Below are 15572 nucleotides of genomic sequence, written 5' to 3' on the forward strand. Positions count from 1 at the left end.
ATTTTTAGAGCAAAACAATAAATGTGTACAAGCAGAAAACAGTGCAGAATTAGATTCTTCCAGATCTAGGTTGGCCCAGCACAGGTTGTATGCAACAAGGTAACAGAGTCACTGCGATTTCTGAAGACCGGAGAAGAGTATTTTTTCAAGTGTGTACTATGAGAGTTCATGCTTTTCTGTGTAATTACAGGAGAGATTTTGAAGAATGGTGTGAGTTGAATGGGAAGGCATTTAAGCCATTAAAGCATTATCTCGTAAGACTCTGAATAAAATTACAGTACAGTAGAACTTTTCTAATTTGCTGAGCCACTCAATCGATAATTCGTACACAAACAGCTCTCATTCCATTTCATAGGAAAGATTTAATAGCAGAAAACTCCAGCGAGATCTCCTAACTAAGAATTAATTAATTTTACAAAACGTACTATAGCAAACTTACTGGCATACTGTCACATACTATAAATAACTAAAACTAAACTGCACTTGTGAAATAAATGAACAAAGTGCATAATGTGGTGTTGTATTTCTGAGTTTTTCCTAACAATAATTAACTTACTAGTTTGAAAAATTCAGTAATTTGTAATGTCATTTGTGATGTTTCACTGTATGCTAGTATCAGCTCTAACTTCCAGGGTAGGGTCACTTCTAAACCCCTGCACGTCAGTAGATTGGTTTGTTTTAAAAGATGCACAGGAGTGAATGAACCATGTCTGAATTAATCATGATACCATGTACTATTATCCTTCCAGGTTATATTATCACATTCCTACTAATTTAGGTATCAGCCAAGCAAATACTATTATATCTTTTCAGTCAATGTATTAAATTATTTTAGTCTCTGGAATATATTTTGAAAAAAATATAAGATGCCCTATCAAAACACATTTCTAAAAACTAGTATTTTTAGTGGAGATGGTGTTAAAATATCACTTCAAGACTATTGAATTCAATTCTTTAAATTAGTGTTCTTTTCCTGTGTCCCATAACTGCCATTTTGGATTCACAGTAGCTGCTTTTAAAAAAAATCATCTTATCTTAATGTTGGACGTTTGCCAGGTGACATCTTAGCTCTAATATCTCACAATGCAGTGGTACTCTCCTCCTGTCTTTTAAACTGCCACCTTGCTTTGGAATGAGATGGAAAGAGAGGGGGGGACATCTGGCGCTGTTCTTGTGCCCTACAAGAAAGGTGTTTTATTAATTCTACTAATGCCGATTCAATTGGGTTGCAAGGTGGCCTCAAGAGGTGGTGTCTAGGTCAATGGAAGAAGTCTTCCGTCCACCACACACTGTCTACGCTGGGGTTAGGCTGGCATAGCTCCATGGCATAGCACACCCCTGAGAGACGTAGCTCTGCCGATGTAAATTCTGAGCATAGACCAGCCCTAAAATGCCTGACTATAATTCATCTCTGATTGGAGGGGAAAGGGAGAGTGCATGTTGCTGAGTCTTGTGACTCTCCCAAAATTACAAATAAATTAGACCCAGTAAGCAGCGCACATGCGCAAAGAGGGGAATTTTTAATGAAACGCACTATTGATTAGAAAGTCTGATGTAGAATATAATTTAGAAAGTCTGGTTATCGACATCAGACTTTCTAATCAATAGTCTGTTTCATTAAAAATTCCCCTCTTTACGCATACGTGGTGCTCAATGTGCTATCAGTCTTGGATGTTAAATGTAGACTGTATCTGGAAGATCACTGCAGTTGGTCACTTTGCAGTACTGCTGACTTTTAGGCTGAAAAACAAAGTGAACCACAATATAAAACCAGGCAGGACAAGTAGTGCAGCATCTCAACTTGCAAAATATGTAGGCTCCACGCCGATCTGGAATATGTCTAGCTGCTGTATATTTCAACCACACATTTCTATGAATGAATTTAATCAACGTGTCAAGTGTCATTTACCTATAAATTTGGCTTTCTGCATTATGCCATTTAGAGCTGTTGTCTTGCAATGCGGTGCCAAGATCCCTAATGTAGTTAGGGAAATAGACTTGCTAGCATCTGGCAGACAGGTTTCCAAGGAGAAATAATGACTGTGGGGGAGAGGATGGATATCAAAGTAAAACCGTTTGAAAAGGTTTTAGGTTTCAAAGGCAAACTAATAGAATGATGTGAGATGGGAGTCTATATCGAGTAGTTCTTATATTGTCACCAGAACAGCTCGTGTTCTATTTTACCTTGTCTCTTTTGTACAAGGTAATATGTTGCCTTGTGTCCTGTGACCTGGAAAATTTAATCATGTCCTCTTCTTAAATTAACAACTACAAGTAAAGCTTTTATAGCAGATTTCATCTTATGATCCCAATACATGCACCCTTAACTGAGAACGCTCAGTATTAATAAGTGAGCTAGCTTCCAGCAGTTGAGATAATACATAGTACTTAAATATTTCCCTTGATGCTTTTACTCTTCAGGCAGAAGTAGTCCATCAAGTTACTTTCAGGAACACTTATTATTCGTAACATGTATCATCTTTAATTTAATTTAATCTTTTCATTACACCAGGTTCCAGGGATTGCTAGCTTCCAAGCTGGACATTTCCAAGGGACAAAAATGGTGCAAATGCCACCGTATTTATTTTCACTTTTTAATTTTCTTCACTTTGTGCCATTCAAAGGTTTGAAGGGCTGGGATCCTTTGTTTCCTGCAGGGGATTCAAGACACTTTCCATTTTAAGATTCAGCTTTGAGACTAAGTTGGAAGACCAGTAAATCATGTTTGTTAAACTCCAGCAGGTTTTGAAAATTTTTTATCCGTGCTTCAAGCTCTGTGTGCATTTCTTTTCATATTACCATTTATCCAGATATTGGCATATAAATTAAAGCCTCTTTCCATATACTAAGGCTCCACTTGCTTCCCCTGGTCAGTCAGTGATGTGATATGTTGTCTGTCATCAGTTATGGCTATGATAATGGGGGTGGTCCTCACTGAATGGACATTAATGAGTAAGTTGGACAGAAGGAAGCTGACTACAAGGGGGGGAGCTCTTTTTAAGCACATCATGGAGGTTTGGTCATAGACTCATAGACTTTAAGGTCAGAAGGGACCATTATGATCATCTGGTCTGACCCCCTGCATGCTGCAGGCCGCAAGACCCTTCCCTGGACTCTGCCGTTGAAGTCCCCAATCCTGTGTTTTGGTGACTTTAATCGGCTGAGACCCTCCTGCTAGTGATCCCTGCCCCATGCTGCGGAGGAAGGCGAATGACAGAGAATGTTAGAAAATGTATTGATGAATGAGGTTTCAAGAGCATTACATTACGCAGTGAGCTTCAGTTATACAAATTACCAGGTTGTAGCAGGTCTCTGGAGGCCCAACTGTTAGCAGATGTAGGAGCTCTGCACAGATGTGCCAGTTAATTTTTATTGACTGATTTTGGTAGATGTGACTTTTTAATTCCACTTTGAATATAAGGGGAGGAAGTGGCTTTCTCCTCAGAGGCAACTAGGGTCTGGAATAAGGAAGCCCTTGCAGAGAAACCTTAACTTAAGGGACAAAGGTTTAGGTTGCCATGTCTTTTATTTATATGTTGAGCTAAACCTGAAGGAGAGAAGTTTAGACCAGAAAGTATGTGTAAATTCTGTAAAGAGCAGGGTGGGGGAAATCTCTGATTACACAGACATTATTTCAAGATGTATTTGTAATAGCCTTATAGTTCGGGAGCTGTAATAGTTTAGATATGCAAGTATTGAGTAAAATTGCAGGTTCACCATGAAACAATGCTAGTAAAATTCAACTAATGTTGTTTTACATTTAATTTGCAAAGATTTATGTGGTATTAGAGGGATTTAATGGTCTCCAGAGTGGAAGGAAAAATCCATAAAAATGTTTGTGTTAAAGTATGGTATTGCAATAAGCAAGTAAATGCCCAGGTATGGTAGAACGTGGTGAGAACTTCACTTTGCCTTCTGCATCTGGTCGGTTTTGATATCAGTTTTTAGTATTTGCAGACCTTGGTAAAAGGGAGGAGAATAATTCACCTTTTTTGAACAGGGTTTCTTTGGGCCTGAGAACTAATGGTGAAAGTTACTTCTGGTAAATGGCATTTGTTTATGTAAAACTGTGGGGGAGAGAAGGGAGACAGAATTCTAAACTGTATTTTAAATATTCTAACAATTATTCATGTTTTTCCTATATTACAGGTGTGCCATTATCCACACAGTGGGGACCTCAAGGCTATTTCTACCCAATCCAGATTGCACAATATGGGCTAAGTCATTATAGTAAAAATCTGACCGAGAAACCACCTCACATAGAGGTGTATGAAACAGCTGAAGACAAGGACAAAAGCAGCAGACCTGTTGATTGGACTGTACCAAAAGGCTGTTCTGTTTTAACAGTGCCTGATAAATCCAGGTTCACTAATGTTAAACAGTTTGTCGCTCCAGGTGTGTTGTTGTAACTACATCACAGATAAGCCATTTGTGTTAATTTTGTGCAGATGTTACCATGGGAGTCCTTTATTAAATACATATGTCTATAACCTTGTTGACTTTTCATCTTTGAAATCTCACCTGAAAACCTGTCTTCTCCTTTGTCTCTTTTATTTTCCTTCTATATTCTCTCTCGACTTTGTAACTAACTCTAAAGTGAACAGAAGCTGTATTAGAGACGAGATTTTACCATACAGATAAAGAACAGAAAAGCTCCAGATGAAATCCTATCACAGGAATAGGAGGAAGCAAATAACCTTGGAACCAGTCTGTAGAATAGGAAATGGGAGTAAAATAAATTTGCAGTCTTAGTGCTAACGAATTACAGATAGGGGGCTCCTGCAATATCCTCTTTACAGGCTTAACTGCATGGATCCCATCAGTGTTTCCATTATCAATCCCTATATCCAAAGATTTTTCATTAGAATGTAAATGCTTGTGTTGTGCTGAAACTTGGCATACAAGTTTTACGATATTTAGTCAGTCAATTCAGGCCTTCCTAAGCCTAAGGAAAGAGGGGAAGTTGGACTACATGTGGCTTCAGGTTTTTTTAAATATTCTATTGCTCTGTAACAGTACTGCAGATTCATGTAGCAAGGGTTAATCCATAAGGTGGGTTTAGCATATCTTGTACATTAAAATAACCAACATGTTCAAAACCCTCCTGAACTGAAAGATGTACTACTGTTTAATGGAGGAAATCAAGAATGTCTAATTCTGTAACCTACCCTCTGTTCATTGTGCATGAGTTTCCGTGCACCGGATGGCTCTGGAATCGGGCCGAAGGTGTTCTGGTATTCTTACCTTGGCCCAGATCCTAAGAGGTCTAGCACAATTGCTTTATGCGCCATTGCTAGTAGAATCCGACCCTGAAACTCCAAAGTAGCTGATAATTGAAGGGTCATCTCAGCATAGGAGGATCCTCCAGTGGTGTAGTGGCTTCCTACTGCCAGTGTAAGGGAGTATGGCTGGGGAAAAGCTAGACTGAGGGCTTCCCTGGGCTCTGTGAGCCCCAGCTACATGTCAGTCCCTTGGGGGTCATGGGTGGCTGAGGTAATGTCAAATAGCCTTCAGGCTGCTCTAAGTGACACACAGCTACAACTAGCCTAGGTGGGGAGCGAAAGGTTACCTTTCCAGCTGCACCGTTTGCTTGGCGGCTATAGTCAATGTTCTGAGCCTTTGTTCTTACCCAGAGCCCCTCTGAGTTTTCCCAGTCAGTATGTATCTAGCTGCTAAGACACCATGTGTTTACGACTCCTTTCTCCACTCAGTGTTCTAAAATATACTTTTATTTCCTCTTGAGTTGTCATATTCTGTTTCATACTTAACAAAACAAATCATCGATGCAACAAAATGCATTATTTTATGCAACATTTTCCCCTTGTACTAAGACAGCCTCATTAGTAAGGACTGAATGTATTTTTCTTCCTAATCAATACCCATTAGAATTAATGAGTCCATTACTTAAAAAGACAATGAAGTAATTTTAGTCAGCACCTTAGGCCTGGGTCTCTAAGGAAAAAGTTGTCAGAACACTCTTGTGTCTTTGTAGTAGATAAATATAAGGAGAGGAAAGGTTATAAGATCTTTTATGTATTCTCCCCTCATCCTTTATTGATGGCAGAGTAATCTCCAGACCTTGAAGGCCACAGTACGAATCCACTCATCTTAGCGGGCCTTAAGTAATGGATTTATAGGTGCTTAATGCAGTACAAGTAATGGGCAACCTTTAGTTTTTTGGTCTTTTTTATTTGGTTCTTAACTTTTGCCTTTCTTCCCATAGCGTTTTGTATGGTAGAAAGCAAAAGGAATAAGTAGTAGTGATAGATGGGGACAGTCAACATTTTAACATTTTTTTTTTAAAAAACTAATTTATTTTACAGAATTTTGGTGGTGGTGGTGGAGTTAGTCATTCACAGAAAGAAGAACACTAGTGTAACAAAACATGGCTATTTCTTTACTCCAAAGGCAGATGCTGAACTTCAGAGCTTAAAGGAAATAAAGCTTTATTTAAAAAAAAACCCACATACAATTCAGTCATAAAGGAGATACGGTAGAACTGAGATTGTACAGTGTAGCATGTGAAACGATAGTCTTGATGCAAAGCATAATGGATTAGTTTGGTAGATGGGGAAAGCCTTGTATTCTTGAGGGAATGTGGGTCATAACTCAGTTGTTGCTCCTAGAAATATTGATGGGGTGTTTCACACATCAAGGAGCACAAGCAAAGAAACAATCACCTTTCACACATGAGAATTTTATTCCATTAAAAACATTAATTGAAAATGACTGTCTTTAAACGTTTATCATACCTCTGTGCTTTCAAAACTACAAGACCTGTACAGTCTTACAAACTAATTAGCTGTTTGATCATCTACTACAGTTTTGGGGAGATTTGGTCTTGTACTTAAAAGCTAATGTGTGAAGAAACAGGGTTTCCTTATGGTGTATTGCTTCGGAACCTTATTTAATGGTTGACACATGTTAAAAAATAAATAAATAAATAAAACCAGACAGCACTGAGTTTTGCCCTTGCAGAGGTTAATAAATTAATGTAAAGTTTCTTTGTGTTCATTTTTCCACTAAATTGATCAGTTCCCTGCTCTTGCAACTGTCAAGCAGGCAAAACCTCAGCTAATAGATTTTAATTTTAGTCCCAATGGATCTCTAACTACCTGTTGCTTTCTCAGTTCTCCAAGCTGTTTTGCTTAATGTGGCTCTAGTCTGAAGTGTGACTAAAAATGGCATAGCTGGAGCTCTTTTTTCCTTTCAATTTCCGTTTCAAATATTTTCAGTTTGCAACTAGAAAGAGTTCTTTTCCAATAAGCTCAATGGAATCTCTGTAAATCAAGCTAGGTTCTTTCCTTCTGGTGCATCGCCAGTAACAGATGTCCCGCAGGCCCAATTAGGGCCTCAGTTATGCTTGCGCAACACCCATTGCCTTCAGTAGATTTGCACAGTTAGCTGGTGGGCCCTGTGGTGGAACTTGGTGAACATCTAAGCTGATGACCGTAGAATCTGCTGTGGGGTATTTTGCCTTTTATTTTATCTACACAGGCAGGGGCGCTGGAACAGTTTGTACAGTGGGGGGCTGAGAGTCATTGAACCAAAGTATAAACCCTGTATACGATGGAAACCACTTCAAGCCGGGTGCTAGTTCCAGCACCTCTGTATACAATTTTCTGACTGGGGAATTGAAGAGAAGTGGGCAGTTAATAATCTGTTGGCACAAATCATGTCAACTGCTTTATGTGACAAGTTCCAGAATATGGAATGCCAAATTAGTGTCAGACACCCAATTTGCGCACACACACAATCGGATTTTTATTGAAAGAGGACATGCAATGTAAAGTGACTTTTTGTTCTGCTTTTCTTTCTTTGAATCATAACCAGCTGGAACAAATTGCCCATACTGTGTTACTAGAATGCCAGACCGGATTAGGATAAGATTTATTGTAGCTAGAGGGGTTTATATTTTTTGAATTGTGTTGCTTGGTTAGCTCATATTGCTGTCTACTATGGATAGCTTAATACTACCAAACATATTTCAGGTTCTCAGTGATGCAGCCCATCTACCTCTTTTCAACTCTCCCTCTCTGTCTCCTCTTATGCCAGTTGTCCTTTGCCTGAAGAGTCCATTTTGGCATCTGCATTGCATCCGGGGTGTTGATCAGCTAGCATAGATCCTGAAGAAGCAATTTGGCCAATACCTTGGCACTTCTCCTAGACAGAATGCAGTAATGCGTTAACGTAGGCTAGAGGAGGGAAATTTTCCCTTATGGTACAGGGAGTCATTCTTGACCCATTAATTGATGCTGTGTTTTTAATTTAGTAATAAGCAATAATGAACTGACACACACAATGGAAATGCAGATTTTTAGGTTAAGTGCCATTGAATTATTTCAGATTTTATCTGGCAAACCTAATTGCATGGCGTAACTTCCTTTTTAAATGTTTTATTAATATATATCCTGGCAGATCATTTTTTACCCCTAACAGCTTTCTTTTGTTTGTGTGTTGTGTTTTTTCCAGAAAATACTGAAGGGGCATCTCTGCAGCTTGGGAACTCCAGAGATTTTATTATTTCTTTTGACCTCAAATTCATCACAAATGGGAGCATATCGGTGGTTTTAGAAACAACTGAGAAGAACCAGCTCTTCACCATACACTATGTCTCGAACACTCAGCTGATCGCTTTTAAAGACCGAGATATTTACTATGGCCTTGGACCTAGGACCAGTTGGAGCACAGTCACTAGAGATCTGGTAACTGACTTAAGGAAAGGAGTTGGTCTCTCCAACACAAAAGCTGTGAAGCAGACAAAAATAATGCCTAAGAAAGTGATTCGGTTGATCACGAAGGGAAAAGGCTTCATTGATAACATCACTATATCGACAACTGCCCACATGGCGGCTTTTTTTGCTGCAAGTGATTGGCTAGTGAGGAACCAGGATGAAAAAGGTGGCTGGCCAATTATGGTGACACGGAAGTTAGGGGAAGGGTTTAAATCTTTAGAGCCTGGCTGGTACTCTGCCATGGCACAAGGGCAGGCCATTTCAACGTTAGTCAGGGCTTATCTGTTAACAAAAGACCACGCATTCCTCAGCTCCGCTTTACAGGCCACAGCACCGTACAAGCTCCCGTCAGAGCAGCATGGAGTGAAAGCTGTCTTTATGAACAAACATGACTGGTATGAAGAGTACCCAACCTCCCCTAGCTCATTTGTTTTAAACGGTTTCATGTACTCTCTGATTGGACTGTATGACTTAAAAGAAACTGCAGGTGAGAAGCTAGGGAAAGAGGCAAAGTCTCTCTATGATCGAGGAATGGAGTCCCTCAAAGCCATGCTGCCGCTCTATGATACTGGCTCAGGAACGATCTACGACCTCCGTCATTTCATGCTAGGCTCTGCTCCCAACCTGGCCCGGTGGGACTATCATACCACCCACATAAACCAACTCCAGCTGTTAAGCACGATTGACGAGTCCCCAATTTTCAAAGAATTCGTCAAGAGATGGAAGAGCTACCTTAAAGGTGGCAGGGCAAAGCACAATTAGAGCTCACAACCAAAACCCCGTTTCAGCTATCTGCTGTTGACAGGAATTATTGGACTCCTTAAAGCTAAACAAAGGTACATTTTAAAAGGTTGCATACTAAGTTTTTTGTGGACTATTTCAAAGTGGTCCTCAAAACTGATCTTCAGAAAGTAATTGCATTCCAGCGTGAGAATACTTCTGTCTGGGAGGTGGAATTTGAAGCAGGGGTCCAGTCAAAGGACTGAATAAAAGCTGGTACTTTATCTTGTTTACCTGCCCATAGTGTTCCATAGCGAAATTATTCGCACTGAACAAAATTGTACTCCTGAGTTTGGGGGGGGAGGGGAAGTTTATTTTTCCTTTTTGTAGGAAAAAGATAATTTACAGAAGCCATACAGGTCTCTAAAGTCCAGCACTTGCCTGAAAAGTTAGTATGTGGCCTCTTTTAAAATGGAATTATCTGTATATATGTTGGAAACAGAATTACAGATCATGTGATGTAATGCAGTAAATGTGTATTTACTTGTAACCTGGGTAGTCGACAGTGTGTCTTTTAAAAAGTGTTTCTATAATAGTTTTTTTTCTTGGGGGGGAAAAATACACAAAATTTGTTTTAAATTCTATATATCAAGAAATATGTTGAACATATGGTTTCTTTAAAGATGTGTAAATGGAAAACACACACAGCCAGCATTCAGGCTTCTTAAGTTATGTAAGCACAACTCAAAGTGGGATTAGTTGACTGCACAAAAACTGCAAGCATACCATTTAAATTTGAATTTACAATCATATTTGAGGCTTGCTAATCAACATTCCCCCCCCCCCCCGTAGTTGGAATCTCTTGTTGTGGAATCTGATGTTTTGTACTGTATTTTCACCCACACTTGAGAGGTTTCTGTATCAATATGATTTTTTTCTAGTGATTTAATTTTTAACTGTTTTTTAAAAAGTGGATCAAGCATTTTAATGTTAAAATTACAATCTAGGTGTCTACACTTAGTTATACCCACAATATTGGCTTAATTTTTTGTATTCTCAGTTGCTCTGACAAGTGAGGAAGAGTACTTGTGCAATAACTGAATGTGTTGAACCCATGCATTCAGTGACATACATTATTGTTCAGAATTAACCTGACATTTCCTTTTGATATTTATAAAGTCTTTTCAGTAGCCATTGCAGTCTTTCATTTCAACATGTGTAGGGCCCTATCAGATTCACGGCCATGAAAAACGCATCGTGGACCGTGAAATCTGATCTCCCCCATGAAATCTGGCTATTGTAGGGGAAGGGCAGGGCTGGGGGCGCCCCAGCTGGGGCCTCCTACCATGGGCTGGGCTCCAGCTGTTAGTCCCAGACCAGGGTGAGGAGGGACAGGACTTCCTCTTCCCCTGCAGGGGCTGCTCTCAATCCTGGGTCAGACCCACCTCCAGGAACTTCCCCCACCTGCAGGAAGTGCTGCAGCTGCTGGCTGTGACAGCCCCCCGACCCAGGCAGAGAGGCTGCGGCCCCAGCTGTCAGCCCCCAATCCTGGTGGAGAGGCTGTGGGGAAAACCCGGACATATGTTAACCCACCTCCCCAGACCTTGCAACCTTTGCTTCTGCACTGCTGGTGGCACGGATGCTGGCTTAGAGCTTGGCATCCAGCCAGCAGCAGCGCAGAAGTGAGGGTGGCAATCCCGCTGCCCTCTTTTGGGTCAGGAACCCCACACCTAAACACTGTAACATTTCAGATGTAATCATATGACAGTGTGAAATTGACTATTTTTCAAATCCTATGACCGTCAAATTGACTAAAATAATCCGTGAATTTGGTAGGCTCTAAACATGTGTTTTGCCTCCTTGTAGTTCGGAGAGAGTAAACGAACCAACTCATGTCATTGGACCAATAGTGTTTTTATGGTAGTCTATATCACTAATATCTGCTAATATTTTGGTCAGTACAGATGATGGATCTCAAACCTTTAAGTTGTAGACACATTCCAGCATAGTAGAGTACACCCGCTAGTTAACAGATTTTTTTTTTCTGTTGGTCCTGTTGTATGTTCCTAATTTTTATGTGTGGTTTAAAAAAAATACCAAGGAGAGTTTGAGTGGGGAGAGATGCTTGTATTGGGGACAAAATAAATTCAAACCAGTGACAGGAGAGATGTGGCAGATCACAGTAAGACTTTAAAAGCCTTTTCTATTTTGCTCACCAATGTACGAAACAGGTTTGTAGTTCTTTTGATCTTTGCAAACACATAACATGATCGTATTGATTCCAACAAAAAGTAGATGTCACAGCAGAACTATTTTGAACCCTAAAATCTTTATCAATACCAAAGTGTTCAGAGAGGAGATTTTCCTCAAATTACAAAAAAGAAAAAAAAAAAAACTACTTCTCAGATAGCTGATCACTATCTGAGAGTGACAGCGACAGCTTTCTGGTGTGTTTCCTCAACATTATACCCATTTTAGATTTGGAGAATCAAATGAGGAGGTTTGGGTACTGCTTCTGTGACCAATATCAGTGCCTTAACTGTGAACGCCTTTTCCTAGTGATTAGGAAAAGAGTGTTAAAAACAAATAGTGGCATTGATCTTTCCATGTTTCATACCTCACATTGGAGTCCATCCGGCAGCAGACAAATAGATTTGTTAAGAAACATAGGTTAGTCATTTCAGCTGAGAAACTGATGTTGTACCATTCTATTTTTAAAGCAATCACATTGCATTTTTGTTGTTGGAGTGCATATGCATGTAAATTAGCAATCAGCCAGGAGTGCTTATGGAACCTAAAGCATGGATTCCTCTTCGTTTTAAAAAAGAAGTGGGCTCTGGGAGAGCATTAATCGACACCAGTGCCGGTAATTTCATTTATTTGTTTTCACTGTATAATCCCTTTTGTACCTCTGTTTTTAAACTGACAAAAGATCTTCGATGCGAAGGTCTATTTAACCCATTCGCTAGGATTATTGTACATATATATTTCATCAGAAACACAGTGCACGTGGGTATATGCAAACCAGTGACACAAGCACAACTATAGAAGTGTGACAGTGCTGTTTTTCTTGGCCATTGTGTGAGACATTCACTGAAAGCTGCTATTTTCACTCACTTTGTAATTGTACTTTATTCTTTTCTACATTTGACATGGGGGGTACACACCATGTGTTAAATATGCAATAAATTGTTTACAGGATGCCCTTCTAAAGGGTAGTCCTTTGTAAAGCTGTATAGACTTTGCAGTTTAAGCACAATGTGCACATGTTAGTTTTATATACAGCAAGACATGATTTTTTGCAGAGGGAAAGAGGTACTATTATGTTTATATACAAATTAAATGGATCAACATTTGTGCTTAATGTAAAGCTGCTTTATAAAATTGTAAAATAAAATTTTTTATCTTAAGACATGGTTTTGGGTGTTACCTTTTAATTGGCATATGAATCACCTACATGAGGAAAAAGTAATTGCTTGATTGCACGCAAGTCAAAACAACCCCATTATCTGGTTAGCAATCTTCCTAATGGTTTGATAAATGTCCCTTTCAGGATACAGTATCCTCGAAGCAGTGACCCTCTATGGTGAAAGTGGAGCGAGCTCTTTCTGCCTCTTCCTAGCTTGCTTGTTGGGGCTTCTCTTAATCTTTGAGGTGACTTCCACTCAGACCTCTGATCCCCAACCTCCCAAATAAGCTGGATACTGTCAGTTATTTCCACTAAAGGGCCCCAGAACCTAAATATATTTAATTCTCAGACTGTATGATCATTCTAAATTTGAACTGATAATCATTGGACAATAAACTAACGAAGCAAATGGATGGTCTGCATTTGCAGTAATCTATACAAGAGTGTTACTAGTCTCGTTATCTATAGCTTTAGCTAAATACGTCTTGTGTAAATACGTCTGCCTTACCTGTAGGTAGAAAAGTTAAACATGGCTTTTTGTTAAGGCTACTAAAGTTTAACTTACTGCAATTGAAATTGCAACAAAAAAGGAATTGGGGGCCCCTTGAATTTTATTCTGCAAGGCTTTTTCTGTTGGAGGGAGGGATAGCTCAGTGGTTTGAGCATTGGCCTGCTAAACCCAGGGTTGAGAGTTCAATTCTTGAGGGGGCCATTTAGGGAACTGGGGTAAAAATCTGTCTGGGGATTGGTCCTGCTTTGAGCAGCGGGTTGGACTAGATGACCTCCTAAGGTCCCTTCCAACCCTGATATTCTATGATTCCAAGACTGAAGTGAAACTTCCTACTTAACACACAGGGACAGCAAATTTGGAAATACCTTGCTAGTCACTCCTGTGGCCTCCGTCACTAGTAGCTTGGAGGTGAAAAGTCAGATGATTTTTAGCTGCAAAGAACATTCTGACCTACATACGTATGTAAATCATGAGTTAATTTGTCTTTTTAACAACTTTATACAATTCAAATAGCTAGACCGTGCCTCTGCCAGAATGATGCAGACTTTCCAGCATCTTCCCTCAACTATTTGGACAAAAGTATTGATTTTCATTACTTAGCAATTTGTTAAGAATGTCTGAACTGAAAATAGAAGTGAATTTAAATATGTTGTCTTGGTGATGAATTTGAATGTTTGCTGCTCAATTTGTGGTGAAAGGAGATACATTTACCATCTGCCTACAATGATTGATAACTTGCACGTGTGCATTACATTTCCTGAATGTTAAATAGTTCTCTTCTATCACTTACTAATCCTCTTCCAAAAATGGAAGAAGCTATTTAAATGACACAACTGCTCAGCATTTTAGTGTGTTAAACAAGGTCGGTTTTTGCTATGGTGAAGTGCGAACAGTACTACAAATGAGTCTTTAGGACAGTACAATGCTTGTTAAATATAGCATTCTTTAATACTTAATCTGCAGCCAGAGAGATTTAGGTTTGATATTAAGAAACCCTTTCTATCTATAAGGATAGTTAAGCTCTGGAATACGCTATCAAGGGAGGTTGTGGAATTCCCATCATTGGAGTTTAAGAACAGGTTGAACAAACATCTTTCAGGGCTGGTCTAGGTTAACTTGGTCCTGCCTCAGCTCGGGGGGCTGGACTTGATGACGACTTAAGGTCCCTTTCAGCCCTGCGTTTTCTAGGATTCTGTAACCCTAGAGAGGAGTTATCAGTAAGTAACTCACATTATAATGGTCACCAGAGGTTTAGGCTGTGGTTTTCACATTGCTTTCTTTCATCACACTACAGTCTTGCTTTAATCACGTGTCCTAGCAGGAAGACAGGGTGGTGGTGATACAGGTTGACCTAGAGCAGGGGTGGGCAAACTGGCCTAAGGGCCACATCTGAGTATGAAAATTGTATGGCAGGTCATGAATGCTCATGAAATGAGGAGTTCAGGGTGCAGGAGGGGGTTGGGATGCAGGAGGGGATGAGGGTTCCAGCTGGAGGTGCGAGCTCTGGGGTGGGGCCAGGGATGGGGGGTTTGGGGTGCAGGATGGGGCTGCGGGCTAGGGGGGAGCAGAGGGGTTCAGAATATGGGAGGGGGCTCTCGGCTGGGGCAGGGGGTTACAGTGTGGGTGTGGGGGAAGGGGCTCCAGGCTGGGGGGTTCAGAGTGTGGGAGGGGGCTCTAGGGTGGGGCTGGGGATGAGGGGTTTGGGGTTCAGGAGGGTGCTCCTGGTTGGGACCAAAGGGTTTGGAGGGCAGGAGGGGAATCAGGGCTGGGGCAGGGGGTTGGGGTGTGGGAGGAGGTCAGGGGTTCAGGCTCCAGGCACCTCAAGCAACTCCCGGAAGCATCAGCATGTGCCCCCTCCTACGTGGAGGTGCGGCGCCGGCCAGGCAGCTCCGCATGCTGCCCCTGCAGTTTCCATTGGCCATGGTTCTTGGCCAATGGGAGCTGCAGAGCCGGTGCTTGGCCAGGGGGCAGCGCGTGGAGCCCCCTGGCTGCCCCTACATGTAGGAGCCGGAGGGGGGGACATGCCGCTGCTTCCAGGAGCTGCGTGGAGCCAGGCAAGCTCCCGACCCCGCTCCCCGGCTGGAGCTCGAGGGCCGGATTGAAAGGTCTGATGGGCCGGATGCGGCCTCCGGGCCGTAGTTTGCCCACCCCGATCTAGAGAGTGCTTTGTTACTGTTGAGATAATTCCTTTTCCATG

General features: G+C 40.9%; 1 protein-coding gene across 7 annotated transcripts in view; it reads left to right on the forward strand.

The window, feature by feature from the left end:
• GLCE (glucuronic acid epimerase) overlaps window positions 1-11882 on the forward strand; it is a 104793-nt gene extending 92911 nt beyond the window's left edge. For all 7 annotated transcript variants that reach the window (XM_034782879.1, XM_034782873.1, XM_034782877.1 and 4 more), the window contains 2 exons: window positions 4150-4395; window positions 8473-11882. In XM_034782879.1, the coding sequence (XP_034638770.1) occupies window positions 4150-4395; window positions 8473-9497 (1271 nt within the window). In that variant the 3' untranslated portion in view covers window positions 9498-11882. The remainder of the gene's footprint in view (window positions 1-4149; window positions 4396-8472) is intronic.
• The last annotated feature ends 3690 nt before the right edge of the window (window positions 11883-15572 follow it).

This window comes from Trachemys scripta, chromosome 10, assembly GCF_013100865.1.
Source record: "Trachemys scripta elegans isolate TJP31775 chromosome 10, CAS_Tse_1.0, whole genome shotgun sequence".
NCBI classification, from domain to species: Eukaryota; Metazoa; Chordata; order Testudines; family Emydidae; genus Trachemys; species Trachemys scripta.